At 38.8% G+C, this 16731-nt stretch overlaps 1 protein-coding gene across 5 annotated transcripts in view; it reads left to right on the forward strand.

The window, feature by feature from the left end:
* The window catches only part of scn1laa (sodium channel, voltage-gated, type I-like, alpha), a 193013-nt gene extending 179767 nt beyond the window's left edge, over window positions 1–13246 (forward strand). For all 5 annotated transcript variants that reach the window (XM_072579493.1, XM_072579495.1, XM_072579491.1 and 2 more), the window contains exons 26-27: window positions 7335–7605; window positions 9966–13246. In XM_072579493.1, coding sequence (XP_072435594.1) covers window positions 7335–7605; window positions 9966–11149 — 1455 coding nt within the window. In that variant the 3' untranslated portion in view covers window positions 11150–13246. The remainder of the gene's footprint in view (window positions 1–7334; window positions 7606–9965) is intronic.
* Window positions 13247–16731: the final 3485 nt, after the last annotated feature.

Raw genomic sequence — 16731 nt, forward strand, 5'->3', positions numbered from 1 at the left:
ATAGCATAACCTCATGGTTCCGGAACTCAATCCCTCTACTAATAAAAGCTAAAGCACTGTCTGCCTTCTTAACAATCCTGTCAACCTGGGTGGCAGCTTTCAAGGATCTGTGTACCTGGACACCGAGATCTCTCTGCTCATCTACACTACCAAGAATCTTATCATTAGCCCAATACTTTGCATTCCAGTTACTCTGACCAAAGTGAATCACCTCACACTTGTCCAATTAAACTCCATTTGCCACCTCTTAGCCCAGCTCTGCACCTGATCTATGTCTCTCTGTCGCCTACAATATCCTTTGTCATTATCCACAACTCCACCGACCTTAGTGTCGTCTGCAAATTTACTAACCCACTCTTCTACGCCCTCATCCAGGTCGTTTATAAAAATGACGAACAGCAGTGGACCCAGCACCGACCCTTGCGGTACACCACTGGTAACTAGATTCCAGGATGAACATTTCCCATCAACCACCACCCTCTGTCTTCTTTCAGCAAGCCAATTACTGATCCAAACTGCTATGTCTCCCACAATCCCATTCCTCCACATTTTGTACAATAGCCTACTGTGAGGAACCTTATCGAACGCCTTGCTGAAATCCATATACATCACATCAGCCAGTTTACTCTCATCTACCCATTTGGTCACCTTCTCAAAGAACTCAATAAGATTTGTGAGGCACGACCTACCCTTCACAAAACCATGCTGACTATCCCTAATCAAATTATTCTTTTCTAGATGATTATAAATCCTATCTCTTATAACCTTTTCCAACACTTTACCAACAACTGAAGTAAGGCTCACTGGTCTATAATTATCAGAATTGTCTCTACTCCCCTTCTTGAACAGGGGAACCACATTTACTATCCTCCAGTCTTCTGGCACTATTCCTGTAGACAATTACAATTTAAAGATCAATGCCAAAGGCTCGGCAATCTCCTCCCTGGCTTCCCAGAGGATCCTAGGATAAATCCCATCCTGGCCCAGGGGACTTTTCTATTTTCACACTCTGCAGGATTTCTAATACCTCTTCCCTGTAAACCTCAATCACACCTAGTCTGGTAGCCTGTATCTCAGTAATCTCCTCGACAACACTGTCGTTTCCTCGAGTGAATATTGTCGAAAAATATTCATTAAGTGCTTCCTCTATCTCCTCTGACTCCACACATAACTTCTCACTACTATCCTTGATTAGCCCTAATCTTACTCTCGTCATTCTTTTATTCCTTAAGTACCTATAGAAAGCCTTATGGTTTACCCTGATCCTATCTGCCAATAATTTCTCATGTCTCCTCCTGGCTCTTCTGAGCTCTCTCTTTAGGTCTTTCCCGGCTACTTTGTAACCCTCAAGCGCCCTAACTGAGCCTTCACATCTCATCCTAACATAAGCCTTCTTCTTCCTCTTGACCAGCGATTCCACTTCCTTCGTAAACCACGGCTCCCGCGCTCTACAGCTTCCTCCCTGCCTGACAGGTACATACTTATCTAGGACACACAGGAGATTTTCCTTGAATAAGCTCCACATTTCTAATGTGCCCATCCCCTGCAGTTTTCTTCCCCATCCAATGCTTCCTAAATCTTGCCTAATCGCATCGTAATTGCCTTTTCCCCAGCTGTAACTCTTGCCCAGTGGTATACACCTATCCCTTTCTATCACTAAAGTAAACATAACAGAATTGTGATCGTTATCACCAAAGTGCTCACTTACTTCCAAGTCTAACACCTGGCCGGGCTCATTACCCAGTACCAAATCTAATTTAGCTTTGCCCCTTGTTAGCCTGTCTACATACTGTGTCAGGAAGCCCTCCTGCACACACTGGACAAAAACTGACCCATCTATAGCACTCGTACTATAGTGTTCCCAGTCAATATTTAGAAAGTTGAAGTCCCCCATGACAACTACCCTGTTTCTCTTACTTCTGTGGGATTTTAAGTGTATACTGCCCCCTTGTGCACCCCATTAAATTTGTAACCAGGTTGTTGGCCCTTGCAACGCATCATACAATTATAGGGGGAGATTTTAATCATCTTAGTGACTTGTAAGTGGACAGGATGCCTAGAGGTTTGCTGGTATGTCCCCGCAACCCAAGCAGTTGGTGGACCTGAACAGGGACTGGAGTTGGAGAACGTTTTTTCACCCCAAAGGTAGGGATTTCACTTTTTTCTCTAACCCACATAAGTGCTACACTTGGATTGACATGTTTTTTGTCCCATTGATCTTTTTGAACTTGGTGCTGTCTTGCAGAATAGGGAACATAGCCATTTCTGATCATGCCGTAGCGTACATGGAAGTCAAGGCCAGTGGTAATGGGACAGGCTCCTGGCACCAGCGCATGAACCCTTTCCTCCTGAAATATAGCAAGTTTATAGAGTATTTTTTGCAAGTATTTAAAATCTTTTGGAACATTAATTTGGGTATGGCCAGTAATCCATCGGTGCTTTGGGAGACTACCAAGGCCTATGCATGGGGTTTGATTATTTCTTACTCTGCGACCTGGAAGTGGCAGAGAGGAGAGCAGCAACGTTTATTCGAGGCTCGCCTGAAGGCAGCTGAGTTATCATACTTTGACAGACCATCTCTAACCAAATTGTAGTGGATTACAGCCCTTAGAGCTATTTGAATGCTGCACTCACCCAGACAGCAAAGAGGGAAATCTCTTTTGCGAAATAGAGGTTATTTGAGTATGGTGATAAACCAGGTAGATAACTAGCATACCTGGCCAGAAGAAGAATGCCCCCCAATCTATCACAACCATTAGAGGGTGTGCTGGTACTCTTACTTGCAATGCCAAAAAGATTAACGCAGCATTTAGGAAGTTTTACTCTGAGCTGTACCGGCTGGAGGGCTACAAGGAAAGACTCATGAAGATAGAATTCTTTTTTAAGACCCTGGACCTTTCGGGTGTAACTTCAGAGCAGGCGTCCTTTCTGAATGCCCCCTTGACATTTCAGGAAATACAGGAGGCTGGTGAGGCTGCTCCAGAGTGGTAAAGTGCCCAATCCAGATGGATTTAAAGTGAGTTTTATAAGGAGTTTATAGACGAGCTGTCTGGGCCACTCTTGGATATGTACAATTACTCATACAGTCAGAACTGCCTCCCATCTTCTTTGAGAGAAGCAAATATTTCTCTTATCCTTAAGAAAGGAAAAGCCCCAGAGGATTGCACTTCATACAGGCCCATGTTGTTAATGAGTGTGGATTTTAAAATTCTATCAAAAATGCTAGCATTAAGGCTGGAGAGGTATTGCCTTTCATTGTAAAGGAGGATCAGACAGGTTTTATCAAGAGTCGTAGGTCTATGAACAATATTAGAAGAGTATTAAACATGGTCCAGGTATGCCAGCAAAGATCAATTCCGGGTTTGGTAGTCTCCCTGGATACAGAGAAAGTATTTGACCGGGTGGAGTGGCCGAACCTCTTTCATGTCCTGGAATGGTTTGGTCTTAGAGGGGTTTTTTGCCAAGTGGGTGGAAGTATTATATAGTGATGCGAAAGCAGCGGTTTTCACTAATGGAATAAGGTCAGATAGTTTTAGTGTTGGCAGAGGCTGCTGACAAAGGTGCCCTCTCTCACCACTATTATTTACATTGGTGATCGAGCTGCTGGCCGAGGCCATCCGGAGGGAGCCCAATATAACTGCCCCAGAGGTAGGGTCAGGCAGGCATAAAATGCAACCACCCCAACACACACAAACAAAGTTGCATCAGGACACTATTCAAAAGGGCCACAACACACTGCAGCACACCAGAACTGCAAAAAGAGGAAGAGGAACACCTATACAAGGTATTCGCCAAAAACGGATACCCTCGCAATTTCATCAACAGATGCCTAAGGGAAAGACAACGGAATGAGGACATGCTGCAACCCAAAGGACTAGCCACACTACCATACATCAGGAGCATTTCTGAACTGACAGCCAGACTACTGCGACCACTAGGACTCATAACAGCACACAAACCAACAGCCACGCTCAGACAACAACTCACCAGGACAAAGGACCCGATACCCAACATGAGCCAAAATCCCATGCAAAGACTGCACAAAACACTACATCGGACAAACAGGAAGACAGTTAACGATCCGTATACATGAACACCAACTAGCCACGAAACGACACGACCAGCTATCCTTAGTAGCCACACACACAGATGACAAGCAACATGAATTCAACTGGGACAACACTACCATTATAGGGCAAGCCAAACAGAGAACAGCCAGGGAATTCCTAGAGGCATGGCACTCATCCACAGACTCTATCAACAAACACATCGACCTGGACCCAATATACCGGCCACTACAGTGGACAGCTCGAACTGACAACCGGAAGCGGCAGAGACAGGCCACTATAAATGCCGGAGGAAACAGCACAGAAGCGCTTCACAGGAGGCTTCCAAGCACTGAGGATGTCACCTAGACAGGGGACGAAACGTTTGCAAGACAAATTCCCAGCTCAGCGAACAGAACCACAACAACGAGCACCCGAGCTACAAATCTTCTCCCAAACTTTGAGCTCCTTTTAATGCTGCCAAGGCAAACACTACGGGGGCTTTACAGTTGGCTTGGATCTTTTATCTGGCATCATAGGCAGCCTCTTATTAAGCTGGATAAATTGCAGCTTCCGCAGGGGAAGGGAGGTTTAGACTTCCCAGATTTTAAGAAATAACAATTGAGATCCTTACTGTCCTCTGTGGGTGACTGGGCCTGCCAGGACCCACGATCAATCTGGTTGGACATTGAAGCCTCCCAGGCAAAATGTCCCCTCATCAATTTGTTGTTTATGGACAAGATGAAGACTGTTATGGACCACTGAAGAAACCTGATTGTCCTTAACACTGTTAAAGCACGGAGAATGCTGTGGCAAAGTGAGGGCAACTTACAAAAAATTTCCTCTTTCACACCAATAGTGGGAATTTTGGGATTCCGGCCAGAGTTGATGGACTATGGCTTTAGGTTGTGGGAGTCTCCTTTATTCTAGAGGAATCTCCTGTTTGGGAGATTTATTTGATGGGAGATCATAATGTCTTTCGAGCAGCTGAGTCAGAAATTTGAGCTACCTAGGAGAGACCTCTTTCTTTACTTCCAGGTTAGGGACTTCATACAAAAAAAGACTACATTGATGGTTAGTCATTACAAGTCTGATATGGAGAGGAGAGTGCTCCGGTTTACGGGCGCCCTCTCAGTGAGCACTCTCTGTCACTTGTTAGGAAGTAATGTTTCAAAGGACATTGAGCAGCTCTGCAGAATCTGGACTCAAGAATTGGGGGTGGAAATCACGTCAAAGATGTGGGAAAATACTTAGGAGAACATTTGGAAGATTTTGATCTGTAATGGGACCCAGGCTAAAAATTGAAGATACTCCACAGGGCTCATTTGGCACCAGAATGGCTTGTGACATTCAAGATAGGAATGTCCCCAATGTGCCCCAAACGTAAAATGGATGTTGGCATGCTTACTCATTGCTTGTGGTCATGCCAGAACCTCAGCAGGTAGTGGGATGACATCGCGAGTGTTTTGGCAAAGGTTTTGGGAACTGGGGTTAAGTTGGATCTGACGTTCCTCCTCTTGGGTCATCCAAATCTCCCTCCTTTGGACATGCATAGGAAGAAATTGTTTAATATTCTTTCATTCTGTGCGAGGAAGAACATTCTAATGAGCCGGATGTCGGAGAGTCCCCCGGGATTTTCGGGCTGGTGTAGATTAGTTATGGAGCACCTCCCCCTGGACTTCCTTACAAGTATGGTGCACCAGAAAACAGAACTGTTTTATAGAACATGGCAGCCCGTTTTGAATTATATTGAGGCAGACTTGTCGGCTATATTGATCAGGGCCTTTGGGTAGCCATGAGGGCTTTGTCTGGTGGTCCGGGAGCCCCTGGTGAAAGAATCCTAAATAAATACAGGTTTGCTTACTAATGCTCCCAGTGGTGGGGAGCTTCAGTGGGATTGTGCTGAGCATAGTAATTTAATTGAATATAATTTAAGTTACCTAGGTATAACTTGGTTTAATTTTATTTTGTTTGTTTACTTATTTATCCTTAGTTATTTATTGAATTGTAGTTTTGCAGGGTTTTTCTTTTTTCTCTCTAGTTTCAGCAGTTTGGGGAGTCTAGTAGTAATTTGTTTCCTATTATTGTCATTATGTTATAAAGTTTGTATTTTGTAGCGGTTTTGTAATTTCGTAAAAAAACGTAAAATCCTTTTTCTCATTACAAAAAAAAAATCAGCTGACATGAAAACTAGGGTATGACATTGAGGGAGAAATATTTATGTTTCATAGGCAAGATGAGTTTAAATGTTATGAGGAGAGAAACTGAAGAAAATTGTAAGTTAAGAGTTAGCCCAGGGCATGCTTTTGAAAAAGTTCAGAAGGTGAGCTATGCAAAGGAGGAAGGAATGTGGTAGAGAAGGTGATTCAATTGTTTCAATCTTTATGACAAAGATTTCCACAAGGTGTTTGTGCATCTTGTTGGAGGTGAGGTGAAGTGAACAGGGAAAAGGAGTTAAAAACACAGAGTGCTGTCATGAGTAGAGTTCAGGAGTTATCTTTGAGTTCCAAGGTAATCCTGGAGCAAATTAATAATTGCTGATAAAGTGTTTTTGTGAAAGAAGAACCAAAGGCCAGACAGTTGGAATTTTGAAATTGCACTTGTAAATAAATTGGGAGAAAGTTTGCTTCCAAAGATAACAGGCACAAGTAAGAGAGACCATGTTGGCTAATTTGCCGCTGGATTTTGACCAGTATTAATAAGAAATACTTTCTTTAACAATTATTTGTTATCCTCAGCAAAGGTAACATTGTCTTTCACAAAGTATGATACAGGAAAGTGTTTATGAAGGGCTCCATAAAAAGAAAATTTTAAAAACATGGAAATCATCATTGAAAAGTTCTGTGAAAAAAAGAATAGCAATACATCCAAAGTTCTATTTGTCTACATTTCTGGAGCAGTTGCATGCAAAACAAAACACTTGAGAGAAATCAATAGCATGTGGTCATTTAGTCATTCATTAACTTCTGAGCAACTCAAGATGTTGTCTTAGTTCTTCTAGGCTGTCATTTCTAACTTTGCAAAGACACTTTCCACCAAGCATAATTTGTACCCAAAAGAATTCAGTGACATTTTCAGTCTTAAGATTTTTATAATTGTATTCACATATAAATATACTTGTGCAGTAATTCCTCTGTACAATATGGTGCCAGAGTTTAATGGTAAATCTCATTATTTATATTCGTACAGTAAAAGTACATAAATTCTGATTTTATATTTTGAAAGATATGATGTCCTTTCAAGTTGATTTCAGAATAACTGATTTATTTGTTCCTGTTTATTTGATAGAACAAGATTCAAGGAATGGTGTTTGATTTTGTAACCCAGCAAGCCTTTGATATCACTATCATGATTCTCATCTGTCTTAACATGGTTACCATGATGGTGGAGACAGATAATCAAAGTAATAAGATGGATGATGTCTTATATTGGATCAACATGGTTTTCATTGTCCTTTTCACAAGCGAGTGTGTGCTGAAACTGATTGCACTCCGCTATTATTACTTTACAATTGGCTGGAATACTTTTGACTTTGTGGTGGTCATTCTTTCTATTGTAGGTAAGGTTGTTATTGCTTTTAATGATATATTCAAAATAATTATTTCTTCAAGTTTTTCTGTCATTGCAATTGAATGTATTAGCCAGAATTTTGCCAGTGAAATCACGTATAGTGCAGTGTCAGGAAATTTCCCGACTCAGTGAACCTGAATTGGGAAACTTCTGCCAAATAGTAGATTATCACTCTGTGAAAAAAAAATCTCATTTACAATAAAAACGGTGAAGCCCTGATACTCCTTTATCCTCCACACTCTCCTTATGGCCCACCATGCCAATTCATGCCATATTCTTCATACTAGCCCACACCACTTCACACACTCATGACCTTCATACCTCCTATACCAACTTAGTTTGAACTCATACCTATCCACGATATGCCATTCATCTCCATGGGCCTTTATAAACCCTTACATCAACTGAGTGTTGATATTTGCCGATCCATAATATACCTCTATTTCTATGGCCCTCTGTAGAACTTATTACAACTTCAAGCCTATTTAAGACAACCCATGACATCTGACTGATCACCCTTTGCCTTAAGCAACCATACCAACTCATTGTGTAGGCTTTTGAGCAGGCTTCTGTAGCCCTGCTGATGTGAATCAGAATAAGACTTTAAAGATATATTACAGAATGCACAATATTAAAAAAATCTCTATTAAAACTACTTTCGATACCTTTAAATTCCTTCACTTTCTTATTCTTATATGAAAGCAATAGTTGTTATTCATAGCTCTACTTCAAAGGCAGCTAATCCTTTTATAAATCTTACAACTATCAATAAAACTAAATCTACAGAACCCCACTCCTCCAGTCTGCCACCATTGTAAGGATTGCTTGTGGAAGCAGTCCTGAAGAGTGGGCTAAGTGGAGGAGTTTGGGGCCCCATTATGGCTAAACGCTCAAGAAAGTCTATTGAACTTTTAACTTATTTCTTTATTTTTCTAGTTTATATTAAGAAGGACTTTAACATTAGCTATTACCTTATTTCTTTATTTTTCTACTGATACCATGTTGCTCTGTGATACTTATCATTTTAACATTGTTTCTTTCTTTTACTACTTTGTCCCTAAGTTTTTTTCTACCTAGGTACCTTTGTACCTAAGAGATGGTGCTGTGTGCAATGTCATTGTAAACTTTTCACTGTACTCCTATACTTCTGTACTTGAGTTCACATGAAAGTAAATTCTAAATCTAATCTAATCTATCCATTTTAAGCTAACAAACATCTGTTGAAATTGCAAGCAATTTTTTTTCAACTGAGACTCACAATGGCATTTTTTTAAATTTAAAAGGCTGGCCTTTTAGATGACAACTTGACAGATCTTAGACAGCTTTTGTACACTTTCATATCTACCGTTAACAATCCCAAAGGGCGTTTGACCTTTCCACAGAACTCTGGTAGATTTATAGCTTTTATTCAAATTTGTAAAGCCCATGAGTCATGTTTCAGAAATCTGAATAACAAAAATTGCTTCCGATTGGAAGCAGCTGCATTTCCAAATCTGCCACTACCCCTGCAACATGGATGAATAACATATGTGTTGCCCCCATTCCTTATTCCTAGTAAAAATCATGGGTGCCAGATTTGGAACTGGGATCTCTGGATTTGACCTACTGGCACTATTTTACGAAAGTACAGAGCTGTTCCATCTTTGAAAAATCTTAAGCAATTGTTTTCATGTTTGATTATTGCCTCCAGTCGAAGTTGTTATATGAAACGTGATATAGCATAATTATTATTTAACAAAACTTCATGAATGTTAAATAAAGCATTACATTTTACAGAAATAAAATAAAAACTGAAGTCATTCTCACTGATATCAGTCTTGAAAGGAATTAAAATTTTGTAGTACTTTTAAAAGATTATGCTAACATTTGGAAATGTTACTCGAAAGGTTTCCCTTAAATATAGAGTTGAGATCATTAGGAATTATTTAGAGTAGCATGAAACCAGTAATATTTTGATATTGACTTAGTTCATTTAATTAAATGACCAATATCCCTATTTGCCTATTCATATGCTGTGCTTTCGCAGCTTGAAAAAAGTTAATGATTCTGCCTAAAGATCTTACAATCAAAAATTGAAAATAATATTTTGTGAAAAACAGTAATACAAAATAAAGTTGTTGTACAAATGCTTTAAATATAAGAACATGCATTGCAACTTGCCCTCATGCCGTAGCATATTCTGATATTAAGATAATTAAAATCAGTCTATGCTTTGCTCCTGAGGTTTGTGACATTTTCACAGTCCTTAATGTATTACAATTTTGAAACATACTTTAGATTAGATCTTTTATGTATTATCATACTAAAATATGCAAAGCTGTGGCTAATATTTTTTTTTTTCATTTTTAGGCATGTTCTTAGCTGAAATCATTGAAAAATACTTTGTGTCACCAACATTATTTAGAGTTATCCGACTTGCCAGAATTGGTCGCATCCTCCGTTTAATCAAGGGTGCTAAGGGGATCCGTACACTACTGTTTGCATTGATGATGTCTCTTCCTGCTTTGTTCAACATTGGTCTGTTGTTATTCTTAGTCATGTTCATTTATGCCATTTTTGGGATGTCTAATTTTGCTTATGTGAAGAAGGAGTCTGGCATTGATGACATGTTCAACTTTGAAACTTTTGGGAACAGCATGATCTGCCTGTTTCAGATCACCACGTCTGCTGGCTGGGATGGGTTACTGGCTCCGATTTTAAATAGTGGGCCACCAGACTGTGACCCAACAAAGGATAATCCAGGCAGCCCCATAAAGGGAGATTGTGGTAATCCATCAGTAGCAATTTTATTCTTTGTAAGTTACATCATAATATCTTTCTTGATTGTCATAAATATGTATATTGCTATTATTCTGGAGAATTTCAGTGTTGCTACAGAGGAAAGTGCTGAACCACTGAGTGAGGATGACTTTGAAATGTTTTATGAAGTATGGGAAAAATTTGATTCAGATGCAACTCAATTTATGGAGTATGGTAGATTGCATGATTTTGCAGATGCCTTGGAACCACCTCTTCGTGTTGCAAAACCCAACAGAATACAACTTATAGCTATGGACTTGCCCATGGTTAGTGGAGATAGAATTCACTGTCTTGATATTTTGTTTGCATTTACAAAGCGTGTGCTTGGTGAGGGTGGAGAAATGGATGCTCTTCGACAACAGATGGAAGAACGCTTTATGGCATCCAATCCCTCCAAGATATCCTATGAGCCAATTACAACCACTTTGCGACGTAAACAGGAACATGTTTCTGCAACTATAATTCAGAGAGCTTTCAGACGATATCTGATTAGGCGAACATTGAAACAAGCCTCTTTCATGTTCAAAGAAAAAGGTAAAACAAGTGAGCTACTACCTGGCAAAGAAGAAATGGTAATAGATAAGTTTAATGAAATTTCCACTACAGACAAAACTGATATGACTCCTTCTACCACATCTCCACCATCCTATGACAGTGTAACAAAACCAGAGAAAGCAAGAGAGGAGAAAGAGAAAGAAGATAGAGGCAAAGATGTAAGGGACTATAAAAAGTAAAATGCAAACAAATAAAAAAAAATCTACTTGTATGACATTGTTTACAGCCTTTTAAGTGTGACCCAACTGTCTGAACAAGATTCCATTTGGAGATCTATGCCAAACTGACAATTAATATATAAGGTCAGTGCCTAAAAAGGCAGTGATCCTCATCAGGAGACTGTGACTCTGTACAGCAGGGGGAGTCAGCAACCTAGAAAGGAGGTTACTGTTTCCACTACCAGTTGACACTGCTGAAGAGGATAGTCAAAATGGCTACTAAGACTGTAGGGACGAGACAAAGGGACCAGAAAATTTTACGTGTGTGTGTCGTTAAATGTGCAACAATAGTATCTTTTATCCCTGTATTTTGCATTCCAGTTGCCACAGTTCCACAGTTTATACCAGGCCCATAACAATTCACATTATTTTATAATTCATAAGTATATTATATGTGACTATTTTTCTAAATGGGAATGGGGCTTTATGTTTTTGGGAAAGGGTTTCAAGCATTACTTTTAAGGTAAGAGGTTCACCCCACAAATTTAGGAAAATGTGTTAAACGTGCAAAAATGTTTTGCATGGAAGCATGCAGCACTCATTCATTGTGCATGAGGATCCATTAACTCACAAGTCAAACAAGATTTTTTTCTATCTATTTAGTGTTTCAGGGTAGCCCTGATGTCTAAGGTGCTTTACTAAATGTGTTGTGCTCTATTTGAACAGTTCTAATATGTGCCTGTTATTTCATTATAACCCCTAAACTGAGAGTTAATGGGTATTTTTATGTGGAACATTTACAGACAACTCTCAGCTGCAATTTTAGTGCAAGTTCTGGATACAATCACTGTTTGTTCTTTTATACTGCCATGGGTGAATATAAGCAAAGAAACCCAGAGGGATCTGCCCAACAAAGCTGAATTGACCAGAATTGAACATTACTGAAAATTGCTCTGCTTTATCCTGCAGTATTGTTTAACCATCTTCAGCTCTCAACAAGATTGATATTTAACATAACAAATAAATCCCTCTGTTGTGTAAATAGTTGTTTCACACTGTGATGCATGTTTGAGCAAAATGTAACCAAGGTTGGGCATTCATTGCATCAAATATGCACCATATTAAGTCTAGTTTGCAAGTTTTGCCAGATAATATGATGTATTCTGTATCATTATACATAGTTCAGATGCTGTCACTGGTGCATGTTTATATTGCCTTTGCTGCTGTACACTGTTCCTTCCACTGTCCAGAAGTGTTTGAAAAATGAGAAGTAATAAGCCAGTGGTAAACTGAGAAATTGCTCAATAAGACCTCACTCCTCCTAGTTTGCAGCTAAGAAGCTTTTTTTTCCGTTTGAATTTCCTGATTAATATGGATAATGTATGTTGTAAGATCAGACTTTACAGGATGTCTTGCAAAATGCTCAAAATATGTGGTTGGATTTTCTAAGGAAAAATATAAATATTGTAAAAATTCATTTTATTTTACTTTTCAGCATTTGTACATATAAAAAGCTGAGAATTAATTCAGGTCGGTACTACAGTCACTTTTTTTTACGTTGATCCATTGCACTTTTTCTTCGATAAACTTCCCAGAAAGAGAAACGAGAACAGCCAATTTTAGTTTACTTTTTAATAAATGCACATTTTTAGTACAACAAAACTTAATTTGTTAAAATTTGGGACCATGAGTCACTTCCTTCTGCAAAGTGATATCTAGAAAATTATAAAACATTATTCAAATCTCAAGCACTGCCTGCATTGAGGGTATCAAGGAAATCCTTACTGCTACAAAATTCCTCCGTCCTTTTCTGTCCATTTGTATGGGCATTCTTGTCTTGTGAAATGATTCATGCTGCACTAGAACTTTTTGAAGTGGAAAATGAATCCACAGTTTTTTTTTCACAAGAACAAAGTTGACCTTCTTTAATCACCCCCAGGTTATTTTGTGTTTTCTTACACAAAGAGAAGTTAAATGTAAATTCCTTTATTAAGCCTATTGACTTGTAGTGTATTAGTGAACTGCATGCAGGATAATGCTAATATTACCGTAAATGGTAAAACTACATTACAGAAACAAGCTAAGAGAATAAATAATTTTTTTTATTGTACGTATTAACTCTGACTCTGTGTGATTTTTATTTGTCTCAGTATTGCACAGTTGTCTACTGTTTACATATAAATTCCAAATTTTGCCACATATTCTTCATATCAAATTATGGAAAATATTTTTTGGTTTATTAGAGTAAGCAATCTACTCAGTTGTAAATTCTTGAATATGCAAAGCTTTTCTCATTTGTTAGATGATCTTGCCTTTCCCTACTATAGCCTTCTTTGGTCCCACAAACCATAATTACTCATCTTTTTAATGCTGTTTATTTGTTTTGATGCTATACTAAGAGTGTATGATACTAATATAGTTCTGTTAACAGTTCCTATTTGAAACAGTTTTCCTGTGAAATGTCTTGAATATACAGAAAGATTTTATTTTATGATTATTTTATATGTAATGTCATCTGTCTGTCTTGTTTCAACTACTTGGTTCTCAAGATTGGACCATGTACCTCTACTGGATTGGTTTGCCACTGTCTATTGCAGGATGGCTGCCTGAGAAATTCTCCTGATCATATCACCTGCTGTCAGGCGTATTGGAAAGATCTACAGGCTGGCAATCAATCACTTTGGCCACATCTTGGATGCAACTTCATGGCATAAGACTCAAACCAGGAGATTCTGGCCCAGAGGTAGGGATGTTACCACTGTGCCGCAAGAACTCCCAATGTATAATATGGAAACTGATCTTCCTATTATGTTCACAGTCAGATGGAGGATTTATAAATACATGGGTGTTATTCAAAATAATATTGTCAGGGATCATGATTTATCAATATTATCAACCACTGTGAGTTAGGGAGCTTTGGAGGCAGAGACCAGATGAGTCAACACTGAGAAGGGGTCTCAATACATAGAGTGAAGTGCTTAGATCTCAAAGGACATAGCCAACAACACATCTCAGGTAGTTTTTAAGCACTTGTATGATTGCAGAGAAATTAATTTCCCTGAACATTTGGGATATGGGAACTCCAAAAGGGCCCATGGAAGCTGCACTATTAGTGACGTAGTTGGAGTCTGGGAGGACAATCTTCGGAATGTGTGCATACCAGGGCAATAAATATTTTAATGGCTACTTTATGTTGGCTAAGTGAGGACACAAATCATCATGCAGATTCTGAAATAATGCTGGAAGCATTATACATTTTCACACAATCTGTGTCACAATGTAAATGCAAGAAACAATCAAATGCATAATAATTTCAAATAATAGATTTTTAAATATGTATCTGTCCTCACCAATACCTTTTCAGCCTCTTTCACTATTCCATTGTATCTTATTCCACTTCTTGAGATCAAGTGCAATAGTAAATCGTGTTTAATCCAGCAAAACAAGATACATAGGTTATTTAATGGCCTGATTTTGAAGCCATATAAACCTGGAAGATCTGGAAGTATGTGAGTGCGACTCAATTAATGGCCTTAATGATCAGTGGGAAAGAAGTGCTTAGCCAACCATCGGACTCTTCAATACATGTGAAGGCAACATTCCTGAAATCCTTGGCTGGCATATTGGGAGACAGGTGGAGAAATTTCAGCAGATGTGCCAGAATCAAGTTGCTAACAGAATTAATCATTCACAGTAATTTGAATAACTGCAGTCTTGTGCTGATATGTTTTAAGATACATCATGCTCTTCTGAATCTGAACATCACAACACTGTATGAACACAGAAGGAGGATCTGTTAACTTTGAGGCTCCAAAATATTCATTCTGGCATCAGCTCAAATTGTTCTGTTATGGCATCCTACTTTATTGAAGCATCTGCCTAGTTATACCCACCAAAATAATACAAATGATAAAACAGAGGGAATATTAGGGTGGTTGCAGCCTTCTGTCTTGCAAGGTTATGGTTTTTGCTTGGTGGCCAACTCTATTCAGTCTCACGTGGTGTTTCTCAGGATCCTTCTCAGGCATGTCAGTCTCTGTCATACTTGTTCCAGAAGAAGACAGCAGCCTTGAAAAGTGTACAGTTCATTGTGTTGTAATTCCAGTTTATGCTATTACTGGACAAGTCAGATCCCAGTCTAAAATCTGGCTTGATAGATTTGCTTTTTTACTTTTAACAAGATGGTCTTTCACTGAAATATAAGCATGCAATATTGCAGATTTGGATTTAACAATAAACCAGAAGTTTATTCATAGAAAAATGAACATAAAATAGAATAAACTAAAGTATTTACAAAGACTGTGTTTAAAATTTCAAAACAAATGGTAAAAGTATCACATTAATCCCAGAGACACTAGGTTATAGTGCTAACACCATAAAGAATTCTCTTCTTTGTCAGCCTTACTTTAACAATAGCTTCAACTCCCAGTCTTGAGAATCTGATAGCCTCTACCTGGAACATTTATACAGCTAAGCAAATGAGTTGTCAGCTTAAAATGACCTCTTCAAGGTTTAACTAAACCCTTCTGGTCTGGAATGTTTACTAAACTTCTTACATTGAGATATCCTACTTTAACACTGCACAACTATTCTTTCCCTTTCACAGTTGTAACTGCAGAATTCTTGAAGAATTACCCAACTGTAACTAAATAAAAAATATTTCTTGCAAGCTGTAGGGGTTTCCCCTCAAAAAAACTCAATCCCTGACCCTCTAATCTGGAGCCTAATGCACAACTTTTGACTTTGTTCACTTGTAAAATTCTTCCAATGTGAAAAAAGCCCATTTTCTCCAGGAATTCATTCTCTCATACTGTGTTAAAAAAAACACCATGGGCTATAGAAATATAACTTATTCATTAAACTCCTTCAGACACACAGAAAACACACAGCAGGAGTTAAATATTAAAAATTCAAACTTTATACATATATATTATATATATATGCATCTTACATCACAGTTAGCCTATATTTACTCTGGTACCTCTCTTGAACAAACCCTTCCAGTCAGCCTCCAGAGGTCACAATTATCAGTAACTATCTCTTATTTGTTAGTGTCATTGTCTGCCATCTTCATACCTTGCTTGCAGTTGTTCTTGGAGTTGAGGTAGGAATGTTCAGTAGATCATGATCATGATACATAGTTTCCTGGACTATCCCTGTTGTGATTGTAACGAGGTCAGCCAAGTGGACCTCATAGAATGTGAGTTCCCTGATTGTGACTGTTAATCTGGTCCATTCGGGGAGTCCTGGCTGACAGATAAAAACAGATGTGTGAAGATACTCTGGGAGTTGACTTTGACGAGGCTATACTAGAGTCAAGGACTTAACCTTTAATTATGCGTGAAGACTTGGTGATGGGATACCAGCCTCTCTGGATTTATTTCAAACACTGTTGCCCTTCTTAAACAAAGAAACAATGTTGCCTATTTTCTAGTTCTCTGGGACCTCCTCTTGTGACTAAAGAGGTTACATAAAGGAAACAAAATTTTGTACAAGGCCCCAGCAATTTCACCATCTGCCACTACAGAATTCTGAGATCGATCCCATCAGTTCTTGGGTACTTATATACTTAATGCTTTTCAAAATACCCATACCTTTTGTAT

The sequence above is a fragment of the Chiloscyllium punctatum genome, chromosome 10 (assembly GCF_047496795.1).
Source record: "Chiloscyllium punctatum isolate Juve2018m chromosome 10, sChiPun1.3, whole genome shotgun sequence".
In the NCBI taxonomy this organism is placed as follows: Eukaryota; Metazoa; Chordata; class Chondrichthyes; order Orectolobiformes; family Hemiscylliidae; genus Chiloscyllium; species Chiloscyllium punctatum.